This window comes from Gorilla gorilla, chromosome 1 (genome assembly GCF_029281585.2).
Source record: "Gorilla gorilla gorilla isolate KB3781 chromosome 1, NHGRI_mGorGor1-v2.1_pri, whole genome shotgun sequence".
NCBI classification, from domain to species: domain Eukaryota; kingdom Metazoa; phylum Chordata; class Mammalia; order Primates; family Hominidae; genus Gorilla; species Gorilla gorilla.
The window spans coordinates 45,466,031-45,482,071 of record NC_073224.2 but is presented as its reverse complement, the minus strand read 5'-3'; the positions used below and the strand labels follow the sequence as shown (position 1 = coordinate 45,482,071).

Sequence of the window (16,041 nt, the reverse complement as noted above, 5' to 3'; positions counted from 1 at the left end):
TGTATTCTTCAGTACTTGCCTTTTGTTATTATTTTTGCGATTTATTTTTATTGCTATATTATAGTGTTCCATTGTATACATATACTGCAACTTATTCACTCTCCAATTAATAAACTTAATTTCCAGCTTTTTATTACGGACACTGCTGATATGAACATGTTCTGGATACACATGTCTGAGAGTTCCTTTGGTACAATAGTTCTCAGCTAGGTTTAGCACTGACCCCATAGGGGACATTTAGAAATTGTGGAGGTGTTTTCATTGTTAACGGTGATTGTGGGGCATTTTAGTTGTCGAGTGGGCAGGAGAAAGGGGTGACAACCATACTGAAGTGCAAAGCACAGATTGTTTCACCAAAATGCCAACAGTGATTTACTGAGTAACAGGGTCCCAGGATTCTTTGGAATGGAATCACTCTATTTTAGGGAATAGCCGCATTAAACTTTCCTAGGTAATGGCATAATTGTTTTCTATAGCTGATATACCTCCACTAGGCTGTGAGAATACCCATTGTCTACTTCCTTGCCAATGCTTGATCAGACTTTTAAAATGTTCCAAATCTGGCAATATGAGAAGGCATTTCATTGTGTCCTCAGTTTCATTCATCAGGTAACTATTGAGGCTGAATGTTTTTCTATCTGTTTATTAGCTGTTGTTATATGTTTCGTTCGTGGAGGTTTTTGTTTTGTTTTTTTAGAGACAGAATCTTGCTTATTGCCCAAGCTAGTGTGCAGTTGTGTGATCATAGCCACTGCAGCCTCAAACTTCTGGGCTCAAATGATCCGCCTGCTTCATCCTCCCAAGTAGCTGGGATTGCAGACGTGAGCCAGCATGCCTGGCTTGTATTTTTTTTTTTTTTCACCCATTTTTCCACTGCGTATTTGTCTTTTTCTTAAAGACTGAATGTAAAAAGTTTTTTCTTATTGAATTCTTTGTATATTCTGGATACGAGTCCTTTGGTTAACAGCAAATATCTTTTACCAGTTTGTGGTTTGTCTTTTTACTCTCTACAGGGAAGTAAACAGCTATTTCATCAAAAGCACATAAATTTTAAATTTATTATTTATTTTATTTTATTTATCTATTTATTTATTTTTTTGAGATGGAGTCTCGCTCTGTCGCCCAGGCTGGAGTGCAGTGGCGCGATCTCGGCTCGCTGCAAGCCCTACCTGCCGTGTTCACGCCATTCTCCTACCTCAGCCTCCTGAGTAACTGGGACTACAAGCGCCTGCCACCACGCCTGGCTAATTGTTTGTTTGTTTGTTTGTTTGTTTGTTTTTTGTATTTTTAGTAGAGACGGTGTTTCACTGTGTTAGCCAGGATGGTCTCGATCTCCTGACCTTGTGATGCATCCGCCTCAGCCTCCCAGAGTGCTGGGATTACAGGCATGAGCCACCGTGCCCGGCCAATTTTAAATTTAAATTCCAGTATTCTTTTACATTTTCTTTTGAAAATTTTAAACTTTTTCTCTTTTTACATTGAAGTCCTTGCTGTAGCAGTAAATAAGTTCATGTTGTGAGGTAGAGATCCTTTATTTATTTATTTATTTATTTATTTAACAGTTGGGGGTCTTGTTTTGTCACCCAGGCTGGTGTGCCAGTGACACAATCATAGCTCACTGCTGGCACAAATTCCTGGGCTCAAGCCATCCTCTTGCCTCCTAAGTAGCTGGGACTACAGGCATGCACCACCACACCCAGCTAATTTTTTAAAAAACTTTTTGTAGAGATGGGGTCTTGTTACATTGTCCAGACTGGTCTTGAGCTTCTGGGCTCAAGTGATCCTCCCACCTTGGCCTCCCAAAGTGCTGGGATAACAGGTGTGAGCCCTACCATGCCTGGCTATTTATTTTTTAATACGGAATTGAATATCTTTTTCAACTGGTCTGCAATACCAGCTTTATTGTATATGAGGCTTACGCATATGCCTGGCTCTATTCTGCTTCTGTTGTCAGTTAAATATTCCTTGCTAATCCCACATTTTTTCAATTACTTATAATAAGCCTCATAAGTCTTGATAGTTGCTAGGGTAAGTTCTGCTATTTGGTGGTTCTTCTTAAGGAGTGTGTACCTTGGTTATTCTTGGACCTTTGCTCTTCATAACTTATTTGTATTACTTTTGATTTCGTATATAGTGATTTATATTACCTGAAAATAATAGCTATTTTGTTTCTTTTTAGTCCTTGTATCTTATTTCTTCTCTTGCTGAACTGGTTAGTATCACCAATATAATTTGAATAGAAGATATGATAGGGAACATTTTTCTGATCGTAAAGAGAATCGTTTTTGTTTCAACATCAAGTAGGTTGTTATTAAAGGTTTTTGACTCATTCACATTGCTGGTAGTTGATGCTAGCTGTAGGTTGGAGCAATTCCATTTGGCCTCTCCAATTTGGTGGTCTCTGAGTAATCTAACTTCTTGCCATAATGGCTGGTTTCCTCCAAAGTAATCAATCCCGGAAGCACTAAGTGGAAACTACTCAGCTGTTTCTGGCCTAGCCTTGAAAGTTACTCAGAGTCACTTCTCTTGCATTCAGTGGTTATAAGTGAGTTACTAAAGTTGGTTCAGAATCAAGGGGAAGGAATATAGACCCCTGCTTCCCCATGGCAGGAATGTTGAGGAATTTGTTGACATGTTTTAAACCTCCAAGCCCAGAGTATGGAATTTTCATAAATGTTTTCCCATGTGTGCTTAGGGATATTATCTTGGTAACAAGGTTTTATATATGTCCATTAATTTAGGTTTGTCAGTTCTGTAGTTGAAATCCATATTCTTACTGCTTGCCTACTTGATAGCTTGGTTTTTGTTGTCTGCTTATGTGATCAATTATTCTGATCACTCAATTACTGAGAAGTAGTTTTTTATATGTTGAAGTTAGTGTTATTAGGTGCATACAAATTGTTTTATCTTGCTGCTGAATTGAGCCTTTTATCAATATGTAGGGTCTCTCTTATTGGCTTCTGCCTTGAAGAGTATTTTATCTGTTATGTTGATAGCGCCACCATTTTTCTTCTGTTAAGTATTTGCCTGGCTTATCTTTATCATTTTACTTTCAACATTTCTGTGTCCTCACATGTTAAGTATGTGTCTTATAAGGAGCATATAGCTGGGCGTATGTATTAATATTTTATCTGAAGAGTTAAGCCCATTTATATTGATCACGTTTAGCTGATGTATTTTTGTTCTTTCTTATTTTTACCTTCTATTCAACTTGCTTTTCCTAGTCTTCTTTCCCTTCATTCGTGTCCTATTTTTGGGGATTAAGAATCCATCTCTTACTCTGTTTTCTTTCCCTCTGTGTTTGTTTGGGATGTTTCTATATTTCTTTTTTTTTTTTTTTTTTTGAGACAGTCTTGCTTTGTCACCCAGGCTGGAGTGCAGTGGCGTGATCTCGGCTCACTGCAACCTCTGCTTCCCGGGTTCAAGTGATTCTCCTGCCTCAGCCTCCTGAGTAGCTGGGACTACAGGCGCATGCCACCATGCTCAGCTTATTTTTCGTATTTTTAATAGAGATGGGGTTTCACCGGGTTAGCCAGTATGGTCTCGATCTCCTGACCTCGTGATCCGCCCCCCTCGGCCTCCCAAAATGCTGGGATTTACAGGCATGAGCCACTGTGCCCAGCTGGGATGTTTCTATATTTCTATTCTTATTGTATACTCTGAAAATTTTATCCTGCATATTTAACTTAAAATCTAATATTGATGTCTTTATTGACTTTCTGATTAATAGAAGGCCCTTAGAATGCTTTGACTGCATCCACTACCATCCTGATTTATATACTAGTTTTGTGCACAGTTTGTTACATCTTGGTTTTTTAAATCTCACAAATCAAACATATAGTCCGTTTTGTTTAGATTTACCCACATTTTTAACTTCTATTTTGCCCACCCTTCTTTGCTGAATCTAAGGGCTTTCTTTGAAAATAATTTCCTTTTTCCTGCAATATATCCTTTAGAAGCTCATTTAGTGAAGACCTGTTGGTCATAAACAGATTTTTTGAGACCTGGGTTTAAAGTGCATTGTTCTAGAGAGGATTTGCATTTGCTTCTGTTATTTGTCTCTAGGCACTACCAATCTAAGACACTTTTAACTAAAATCTTGATTTGGGGTTTTTCAGGCAAACAGATCATATAAATTTAGGCCCTAAACCTGCCTGAATGGAGGACTGTGGTTGGGGCACTCTTGGGAGACTTTTTTTTGGTTTCTTTCCACCCAGCCAAGAGTGAGATGGACATGGCTCCCATTAATCACCCCCTCCCTCTGCAGAGCAGGGGTGTTTTTTTCCTACTTCACAAAGTGATGGAGTTCCCCTTTTAGCATTTTGGCTTGTCTCCTGTGCCCTGCACCTGTTGTCCATTGAAGCCAGGCTTTAGGCAAATGACAACTACTGCGTACTTGATTCTCCCTCTGGATTCTTGCTTTCTCATCATTTCTGGCCTTGGAAGAATTTCCTCACTTCCCTGCCAGCTCAGAAGTGAATGTTAAAAGACTTTAAAAAATGTTTGATCAGCAATTTTAGTAGTGCCCTACTGGGAGGAGTTTCTCTGAACATCAGATCCGCCATGTGTTGCTTGGAGTTAGCTTCGAGCAATTAAGTGGATTATGCTTCATAATAAATTTTTAGTGGGTGCAGTGGCTCACACTTGTAATCCCAGCACTTTAGGTAGCCGAGGCAGGTGGATCACCTGACGTCAGGAGTTGAAGACCAGCCTGCCTATAATGGTGAAACCCCATCTCTACTAAAAATACAAAAATTAGCTGGGCATGGTGGCAGGTGCCTGTAATCCCAGCTACTCCAGAGGCTGAGGCAGGAGAATTGCTTGAGCCCAGGTGGAGATTACAGTGAGCCGAGATCCTGCCACTGCACTCCAGCCTGGGGGACCAAAAAAAAAAAATTTTTTTTGTTAACGAATTTTACTAAGAGTTCCTTTTCTAAGAAATTGGAGTATTAGGCTGGGCGTGTTGGCTCATGCCTCTAATCCTAGCACTTTGAGAGCCCAAGGTAGGCAGATCACTTGAGTCTAGGAGTTTGAGACCAGCCTGGGCAACATGGTGAGACTCCCGTCTCTACAAAAAAAGAAAAATTAGCCAGGCATAATGGCACACAACTGTAGTCCTGGCTACTCAGGAGGCTGAGGTGGGAGGATCATTTGAGCCCAGGAGGTCAAAAGACTACAGTAAGCAGTGCCCATGCCACTGCACTTAGCCTGGGTGACAGAGTGAGACCCTGTCTCAAAAAAAAAAAAAAAAATTGGATTATTAAATATATTCATTTAAATAATCTTCAACCTAAAAGATATAGTTTCTAGATTATTCTTTCAGAATAACGTGTTTTTATATCATACTTTAAGAACAACTTATAATGAAATAATGCTTAAAACTTCACAGTCATCATTGTTATACTTTTAACTCTTCCGAGACATAAATTTACTTTTATCATAGATATATTATTTTTTATTTTATTTATTATATTTTTTATTATATTTATTTTATTACATTTTATTTATAAAATAAATTTATAAATATTTTATAAATAAATTTATTTATAAATAAATAAATTTTATTATAAATTTATAAATTATAAATTTATAAATATTTTATTTATATTTTATTATATTTTATTTATTATATTTATTATTTATTTATTTTATTTAATCATAGATTTGGAAGTTAGAAATATTTTCAGGGTTAAGATAATTGTGTCCCTTTTAACCTTTAGAGGCGTAGTTTTCTTTCAGCAACTGTAAAGTAAAAATGAAATGTTATCTCTCTTTAACCAGCTGTCTAATCTGCTATTGTCATAATTTCTAAATTGCCCCCTTTTTTCTTTCTAATTTTTATTTTTAGAGGAACTTTGCATTTAATAAGGTGGCTTTTCGCCCCCTTTATTGCTGAGGGAAAATATATCACATCTTGAAGTACATAGGAAAGTTTAGAGTCTTAACTTATTTTTTCACTTATTCCTAGTCCTCTGGGCCTAAAAATCAAACATTTGATTGAGTGGATTAAGCAAGGATATATTATGTTGTATGCTTTTCCTCCCAGTTGGTGAGTGCTATGTGTGTGTGTGTATGGACTTGTACGTAATATATAATTGGTTAGAAGTGCTTTTTTATGTGTACTTATTGCAGCAGATACTTCTAATATTAATAGACTGTTTTCACTTTATACATTTGTGAAAACCAAGTGACCTGTTATTCTGCTTTTATTCTCTTAGGGTAATACTGAACAACCTGTCCAAACTAGCAAGATTGGACTTGGAAGAAGAGAGTATCAGAGTTTACAACATCGCCATCATTCTCAGCGTTCTAAGTGCCGTCCACCTAAGGGCATGTATTTAACCCAGGAAGATGTGGTAGCAGTTTCCTGTAGTCCCAATGCAGCCAACACCATCCTGAGGCAACTGGACATGGAGTTGATCTCTCTAAAACGTCAGGTATTTTATAAAAATAATATTTTTAATGATTCTGTGCATTTTGGCTATCCGCTTTTACCTTTTACCTAGGTTGAGCTCAGTTGTTTGCAGATTTTTCTCAGCCATCCACTTATGCAGGTTTCATTTTTTAAAGTTTATCTTAAGTCCAACTTAGAAGATACCTCTGCCTGTTCTAGATTTGAATCCCAGCATTGCTGCCTGTTAGCTCTGTGGTCTTGGGCAAATTAACCTCTGTAAGCTTCAATGTTCTATCTATAAAATCGGGGATAATAATCATTCTTCTCTTGCAGGTTATTGGGAATTATTTGCAGTGATACATGTAGATTGCTTAGTAGTGCTTGGCACACTTGGAGTGCTCAGTGAGTGATGGTTGTTGTCTTCATCATCATCATCATCATTATCAGTAGTAGTACTAGTAGTATTGTAAGGGCAGCATCATCATAATCAGATAGTAGTTAAAAATCAGCATCTAGAGTCAGTGAACCTGTTAAGTTCTAACCCTGGCTATACCATCTTCCTGTGTAACCTTAGAGGAGCTCTTTAACTTCTTTCAGCCTCAGTTTTCTCATCTGGAAATGTGGATAATAGTATAGTGGTTGAGAGGAATTAAACAAGATAATATATGGTAAGTGCTTAAAACAGTGGCTGGCACATATTAAGTACTCAGTTATTCGTTGCTATTAGATCTCTGGCCTTTCTTAGTTGTCTTTTCCTATTTTTTGTTTGTTTTGTTATTTTTTTCTTATCCCTTAAATCTAGATATTCTTCTAAATCTGTACTTTCTTGGTCTATATCAACCAACCCTATATTCTATGCCAGTGACTTCTGAATCTTATTTCTCAAGCTGTGGCTTTTCTCAAGCTCCTTAGCTATAGTTCCAGCTGCCTGCTAGGTCTTCCCCAAAAGATTTTTTTCTCTGTTTCCTGTCTGTTGAAACATCCTTTATTCATCCCCTGCTGTTATCCCTTTCCCAACACATGTAAACCAAAGTGGTAACCAAGTTATGTGAGTTTTGTCTCTGAAATTTCCTTTAAATCAATTCCCTCTTTTTTATTTCATCACTACTGCCCATTTAGGCTCTTGCTATCGCTTGCCTGACAATAACTATCTTGTGGATTCTTTTTTTCTCCTTATATTTTTTATTTTAATTTTTTGTAGAGAAACGTTCTTGCTATGTTACCCAGGCTTGTCTCGAACTCCTGGGCTCAAGCGATCTTCCTGCCTGCCCCTCAAAGTGCTGGGATTATAGGCATGAGCCACCACACTCGGCCTCTTGTTGATTCTTTCTATTACTCTCTTTAGCTGGAGGTTACACATTGTTGCCAGTGTTATCTTTTTAAAGCACTGGTCTGATCACTGTCACTCATCTTAAAGCTCTTTGTTAGTTTCTACTTGCCTTTAGCAGGTTACAGTAGAGGTAGACAGGGATTTATAAGAAAATCATGTTAAGAAATTTGAAATTCATCCTGAGTTAGGAAACTGCTGAAGGACTTTAAGGAAAGGTGGACCATGGTCATATTTACATTTTCCAGCTATATCTTTTGCATTTTCTTGTTTGTTTGTTTTTTGCTTTTATAGTTGCTTTAGTGATTATAATATTCATCCTTAGCTTATCACTGCATATTTAGTTAATATTACAGTAGTCCTCCCTTAATCCGTAGTTTCACTTTCCATGGTTTCAGTTACTTGCAGTACAGTACAATAAGATATTTTGAGAAACAGACTATATTCACATAGCTTTTATTACAGTATATTGTTATAATTTTTCTATTTTTAATTAGCTATTGTTATTCTCTATTGTTCCTAATTTATAAATTAAACTTTATCATAGGTATGTATATATAGGGAAAAACAGTACAGGTTGAGCATCCCTAATCTGAAAATCTGAAATGCTCCAAAATTTGAAACTTTTTGAGCACTGACATAATGCTCAAAGGAAATGGTCATTGGAGCATTTTGGATTTTGGGTTTTCGGATTAGGGATGTACAACTGGTATATATTATGCAAATATCCCAAAATCCCCTGAAATTTGAAACACTTCTGGTTCCAAGCATTTTGGATAAGGGAATACTCAACCTGTATATGTTTTGATTTGGTACTATCCACAGTTTCAGGCATCCACTGGGAGTTTTGGACTGTATCCCCTGCGGATATGGGAGGACTACTATATTCTGCTTACAAAATGTAAGAACCTTGCAACAGTATAGTGTGGGATCAAGATTCTCTATCTTAAACATGTTCAGATTTTTCTATTTCTTGGTCCTGGTTATTCACTCAAACTGCTTTTCCGATTCTCTAACATAGGCCACATTTGCTTCCTCTGCTTTTTTACCAAAACTTATTCTCCAACCCTTTCTAATCTAGTTTCTGCCCCGTATGGTATTCCAGTTCTACTGAAACACCTCTCCGAAGATCATTTATGGGCTGACATGGTGGCTCATGCCTGTAATCCCAACACTTTGGGAGGCCAAGACAGGAACATCACTTGAGGCCAGGAGTTTGACACCAGCCTGAGCAACATAGTGAGACTTCATCTCTATAAAAAAAATTTTAAAAATAGCCAAATGTGGTTGTGTGTATCTGTAGTGTAGTCCTAGCAACACGAGAGAGTCTGAGGAGAGAGGCTCGCCTGAGCCTAGGAGTTCAACGTTTACAGTGGAAAAAAAAAATCACTTATGAACAAGTGGCCAACATCTAATGCTGCCTTCCTGGTTTTTAGCTCCTTTGACTACTCAGTAATGTTTGACACTGTCAGTCATGTCTTTCTTTTTGGAATTTCTTTCACTTGACTTTGTGACTCTCTGGAGTATGTGTGTGTATAGTACATATTTAGAAGGCAGCTATCCTCACCACTATACCACCAACGCATCTCATATTTGGTTAAATGCTTAGCCTTTAGTCAAACTATGAATGCAAGATGCCTATCTTCCAAACCACAGCAATCCTCTTTAGAAAACTTCTAAATCATTTGCTGTAATACTTTAAATGCACTAAAAACATAAAGGAATAAAGTGTACTCAGTCACCTGTATTCATACTTCATTCTCAGTACTACTACTCCTACACTTAGGGACTATTTTTATTGATTTTTTTAGAAGGCACTTTAAGCTTTAACTTCCTAACTTGGTTATTCATTTGATGTGTGACACAGTAAAGGTTTGCACTCATGGGTTTACAAATCCTGTTAACCACTGCTACTTTTATGTCACAAACATCTCATATGCAGTGTTCAAACTGAGTTCTTCCACACTCACCCTAGTTATCTGTTCCACGTTTTGTATTCTCTGTCTCAGTGAGTAGTGCCACATACTCTCAATTACTGAAGCCAGTGACCAGTTAGCCTCAATTCCCCCTAATTCTCCGCAATCAGGGGTTTACAAAGATGTCTTGGCCGGGTGCAGTGGCTCATGCCTGTAATCCCAGCACTTTGGAAGGCCAAGGCAGGTGAATCGCGAGGTTAGGAGTTGAAGACCAGCCTGGCCAACATGGTGAAACCCCGTCTCTACTAAAACTACAAAAATTAGCCAGGCATGGTGACAGGCGCCTGTAATCCCAGCTACTCAGGAGGCTGAGGCAGGAGAATAGCTTGAACCCTGGCAGCAGAGGTTGCAGTGAGCCGAGATCGCGCCACTGCACTCTAGCCTGGGCGACAGAGTGAGACTCTGTCTCCAAAAATAAATAAATAAATAAATAAATAAATAAATAAATAAATAAATAAATGAATAAGTCTTAATTTTGTTTCCAAGGTATTTCTTTAATCTCTGCATACCACTACCATCCTTCCTTCATTCCTACAGTTTTAATGAAAGTTTTCTTAGTTATTTCTCACCTGGATTGTTAAATTAATTTCCATCCTCTTTACCCTATTTTCTTCTTCACATTACTACCAGAAGTGTCTTTCTAAAAGGCATATATGGTCATTTTGTTCCCTTGCTTAAAAATCCTTTAGGTTTCCTTCAATCTTTAGGCAAAATTAAAATTCCTCGGTCTGGCCCCAGTCTAACTTCTTGCCTTTTTGCCTTAGGGCTTTTCTGTCTTCCTAAGCGTTATTCTGCCTGGAATGCAGTCCCTCCTCCCAAGCTTGTCTGCCAGTTTAATTCTTTAAAACTCAGTTTAGCTGTCCTTTTCTTTGGAACACTTTCCCTAATCTTCCCCACCACCTGTTCATCAACATATATAGAAGCACATTTACTCTCTCATTCTCTCTCTTTCTCTCTCCAAGTCTATGTTAGGTGTTTTAGCATTTATCATAGGTTTATGTTTACTTATCTCCCCACTAGTCTATGAAATCCTCGAGAATTCAGACTTTACATTTTATCTCCGTATGTCTATCTAACATGGCCAGCTGACTACCCTTGAACCATCCTAGACTTTATGCATTTTAGCTGTGGTTTTAAGATCTCTAGTGAAAATAGTTCATAAATTACTTTATAAGTATTTCGTTGTCCACACTAGGGGGGAAAAACAGAGGAAAAAAGTAAACAATCCTAACCCTTAACAGTCTAAATGGAGACTAATAATATTGCTAGTAGAGTAGAAGTTAAAAACTTGGTATAGTTTAAATTCAGGTTGCATCTCCTAGCCTTAGGAAGGTTTCTTAACTTCTCTGTGCCTTATATTCCTCATCTGTAAAACTGTTATAAGTAGAGTCTGTTCTGCTATAACTTTTTTTGAAAATGTGGGTTTGTCCTAATGCAGTTAATATACTCTGGAAAAATTTGAGCATAACATGAATTTTTTGTTTGTTTATGTATGATTTTTGTCAGCAAAACAAAATGTACCCAGCTGAACTGAGCGCACACACATCTCAAACATGTACCAGCTACCTCAATTCACTGTGTGTTATGAACCATACATATATGGTGTTAAAACTTTTCATCTGATTTCAAGTAACCCTCCTACCACTTCCACAATAATTCACAAACTACAACCATTTTGACTCCCACTTCCATAAGCAACCTTCAGGTTTTTTTTCAAGGTAAAGTACTGTCTTTGTTGTAGCATTTATGGATTAAAAACAAATCATTTAGATTGTGTAAAACTGTGTTGCCATTTTTATTAGGTTCCTGTCTTATGTGTCATTGAAGTTTTTTAATGTTGTGTCCCAACCTCCTTTACCCTACAAGCCCTGTGGTTTTTATTATGAATTTTGCATAGCACACTGACTTTTCTTTCTTTCTTTTTTTTTTTTTTTTTTTTTTGAGACGGAGTCTCGCTCTGTTGCCCAGGCTGGAGTGCAGCGGCGCGATCTCAGCTCATTGCAAGCTCCGCCTCCTGGGTTCACGCCATTCTGCTGCCTCAGCCTCCTGAGTAGCTGGGACTACAGGCGTGTGCCACCACGCCCAGCTAATTTTTGGTATTTTTAGTAGAGACGGGGTTTCACCATGTTAGCCAGGATGGTCTTGATCTCCTGACCTCGTGATCCGCCTGCCTTGGCCTCCCAAAGTGCTGGGATTACAGGCGTGAGCCACCGCGCCCAGCCTTTTTTAAGACAGGGTCTTGCTTTGTCGCCTAGGCTAGAGTTCATTGGCATAATCACAGCTCACTGTAACCTTGAACTCCTGGGCTTGAGCAATCCTCCCACCTCAGCCTCCTGTATAACTAGGACTACAGGTTCATGCCACCATGACCAGCTAATTTTTTTTTTTTTTTTTTTTTTTTCATAGAGACAGGTTCTCACTATATTGCCAGGGTGGTCTCAGACTCCTGGCCTCCGAAAACACTAGGATTTTAGGCATGAGCTACTGTACCTGGCTAGTTCAGTGACTTTTAATGTATTTATCATGTTATAGCAGAACTGATTGTACTTACCTCACAGAGTGGTTTTGAGAATTAAGTGATTTATTACATATAAAGGACTGAGAATGATGTTTTATATATAATAAATATCTAATAAATGTTAGCTACCATCATCATTACTATTGGAAAAATTCTTATTTAGTCAAAACACTATGGTAATGAGAAAAATTGATGGAATTTAATTCCTATGTATGCCAGTTGTCTTTGGTTATAAAAGTTGTTGCTAAAAGATATTCAAAACCATGATATTCAAAGATATTCAGAGTGTTTTAGTCTGTTAGATGTTTAATTAGTTCATACATGTATAAGTTGAATTAGTGGCATGTCATACCCCAAGTGTGATTAGTATGACTATTCTCCTAAAACAAGATTTAAGAGGGGTTTGGAATATATTCTTTTCACTTAATTGAGTACTCACAAATTTACCTAAGTATGCGATCTGATTCACATTTGGGGTTATTTTGTTGAAGGTTCAGAATGCTAAGCAAGTAAACAGTGCACTTAAACAGAAAATGGAAGGTGGAATTGAAGAATTCAAACCTCCTGAGGTATGTTATTGAAGGATACATGTGATTAAGTATAGTGAAAACTTGTTTTTTCAGTTATCTAGTGCCCAAGTACTATTTTGGTCACATGCATCATTAATACTTTGAAGGTTTCATAATATGGATAATTTATTATGTCTCTTTTTATTTAGATGATCTTATGAGGCTTGGTTAATCATTTTGTATTTAAGTTAAATTATTTATTTCCTGCCCTTAGAAATTCACAGCAAGCAAACAATTAGGGAAAATAGTAGTAGGAACAGTGTATGTGAAACTAGAAACTCATTGACGAGCAAGCTAGTGTATTTCTGGGTTTACAGCAATGTTTGCTGAAAGCCCTTTCCTGCTTGTGTGAATTGGTAACACGGCAAGAAAAATATCATGAAAACAAGCTAGATTATTTTAACGAATTTTTATTTTAATTTAAGATAATTGTCTTTGGCTCAGCTTCCACTTATGATTTTAGTATGTGGACTTACATTCTTGTACTTACAAAAACAAGGTATAGATTGACCATTTTCTCAAGTCTTCTATTTCAGTTGAAACCTAAATATGTTTTTGATACTTGTGGTAATTATAGGGGTACTTACATTCCCTTAAGGTCCAATCAGGTCTTTTTCTAGGAGCTTCTATTATATCTTTTTTCTCTCTTTAACATTTCCTTATTATGCTTCATATCCTGGTTTTGCCTGTGTTTGTGATAATCAAATAATCTTATTTGGTCTTATTGGGACTTTTTTTCCCCAGAAGGGGAAAAGAACTTGGTTGACTGAAACATCTACAGATGAAATTTATGTGAGGGGCTATGGGGAGGCAGAACAGTAGTACTTCAGAAATTATGTACCATATGCCATCTTAGTCATCAGTGTCTTTCAGAAAGGAAGACTTATGAAAAAAGTTGTTTTTTACTGTTTTGAATAATCTCTTTCAAGAAGGTTAGGTTATGGAAAAGAGTGAAAAATAATACAAAGACTGATATCTCATTCCTGGCCCACAGGTAGACTGACAAACATTCTAGTAACAATTATTTAAGGATAATATAATACCAAAAATTACTATTTTATTTTGTTATATTATTGCAACAAAAATTATTTTAATTTTGTATTATGCACTAAAATGCATGAAAGCAAACAATTTTAACTGTCTATAATTTTGTAATCTAAAATGTAAATAAAATACCACAGATATTAAAAACATTATGGGAATAGCAGGAAGAACTTGATACTAGTAAGTGTGAAAAATAAAACTCAGAAATTCCTAGGAAAATGTGTCTTATCAAAATTGCCTGAAAAAGAAAGAAAAGCTGAATAATTAGTAATCATTAAATAGAACGAAAGAATAATTAACATTTTTCTCTCACAAGAAAACTCCAGGCCCAGACAGTTTTACAGAAAACATTTACTAAGTTTTCAAGAAAAGGATAATTCTAATCTCATATTTTCCATAAAATTATAGGACAGTCTCACTCATTAACTTTATATAAAGAAAGATGTTAAAAGTCCAGTAGCATTTTATAGCTTCCCTATGTGCTATCTCATTTGATTTTTATGTAAATCCATACAGATAGGTGAACCAGATACTATTATTTTACATGAGGAAACTGGAAATCAGGGAGGTTAACAACTTGTTCAAGGTGACAGAACTAGTAAATAATGAAACTCTGGCTATAGCTCATCTTTTCAGAGTCCTGATTGGACTTCTATATTAGTATATGTCATGTTGCCTCTTACATTTGGAAGTTTTTATGTAATAGCAAAATTATATATTACATTTCCACATTTTAATGCAGCTATTGGGTGAGAAGTTATCAAACATTTATTGTAATTTTTGATTTATTACAAAAATAATGATCAAAATAAAATAACCAAAATGTTAACACTCCACCATCCATATACTGAAGTTTGGATATTACTTTGGGTTGATTTATTGAACTTATATGATGTGAAAAATGTATATATGTTGTATCATCTAGAGAGTCCTCAGGATATACTTATATTTGTCATATTATTCTTACTGCTTTGGAGAGGAAGGCAACTTGAATAGATGTGTTTCAGATTAACAAGTACAGTAAAGAACTTGAAGAATCAGGTAATCTATCTCCTTACCTTTAGTTTAAACCATATCTAATCAAAGAATGTTAATAAGCTTTGAAATAATTACAATAAGCCATCAAATGAAGTAACTCTACTAAAAGTAAGCTGTTAGTAAAGTGCTTTACTTATTAATTTGGTTGTATTTCTTATTTTCATTTAGGGAAAAATGGGTTAAAGAAAGTCCATTCACTTCCACAAGTATTTATTGATTAACTGTTTCATATGAGGCACTGTGTTAGGCCCGGTGAGAAGTGTGTGGGAAGGGGGAACACAAAGATGTGGACAAGATGATGTGATTTTTCCATCTGCTGTTTAAAAAAAAGAACTTGCAGTCTAGATGTTATAAGACAAACTGATCAAAGTTGTATGATAGATTTATAGGCAAAGTATACAGGGAAACAAGTGGGCATTATTCATTCTGGCAAGGACAGTTAGACAAGACTTCTTAGAGGGGGAATACTGCAGCTGAGGTTTGAAGGATAAGAGGGATTTTTTTTGCACATACAGAAAGGACCATAGAGGTCATTCCAGGCAGAGGGAATAATAGCAATGGTTTAGTGTTGAACAGTACATTCAAAAATATAAATCTAGTAGGGGAAAATTAAAAGCACTTTTAAAAATGAGTCAACCGGTATTCCCTGAGCACTTATTATGTGCTCATTATTGTGCTAATTAATTGCTATTGAGGATTCCATGGAAATGTAAAACAGTCTTTTCTCAAGAAGCATATTGTCTACTTAGGAAGGCAAACTTGGGTGCAGAGAAGGAATGAACATGGTATATGAGAGATGTTAGCAGGGTTGAGTAGGGGCATCTTTGTGATAGACGTCAGTGGGCAGGGCCAGAGTATAAAGTCCTTGTGAAAGCCAGAAAGAGGGCCGGGCGTGGTGGCTCATGCCTGTAATCCCAGTATTTTGGGAGGCCGAGGCGGGTGGATCACGAGGTCAGGAGATCGAGACCATCCTGGCTAACACAGTGAAACCCCGTCTCTACTAAAAATACAAAAAAATTAGCCAGGCCTGGTGGCGGGCACCTGTAGTCCCAGCTACTCAGGAGGCTGAGGCAGGAGACTGGCGTGAACCCGGGAAGTGGAGCTTGCAGTGAGCTGAGATCGCGCCACTGCACTCCAGCCTGGGTGACAGAGTGAGACTCCGTCTCAAAAAAAAA

General features: G+C 37.0%; 1 protein-coding gene across 5 annotated transcripts in view; it reads left to right on the top strand.

The window, feature by feature from the left end:
* The window catches only part of RCOR3 (REST corepressor 3), a 57,312-nt gene that overhangs the window by 23,288 nt on the left and 17,983 nt on the right, over positions 1–16,041 (top strand). For all 5 annotated transcript variants that reach the window (XM_031015454.3, XM_031015460.3, XM_031015458.3 and 2 more), the window contains 2 exons: positions 6,219–6,437; positions 12,707–12,784. In XM_031015454.3, coding sequence (XP_030871314.2) covers positions 6,219–6,437; positions 12,707–12,784 — 297 coding nt within the window. The remainder of the gene's footprint in view (positions 1–6,218; positions 6,438–12,706; positions 12,785–16,041) is intronic.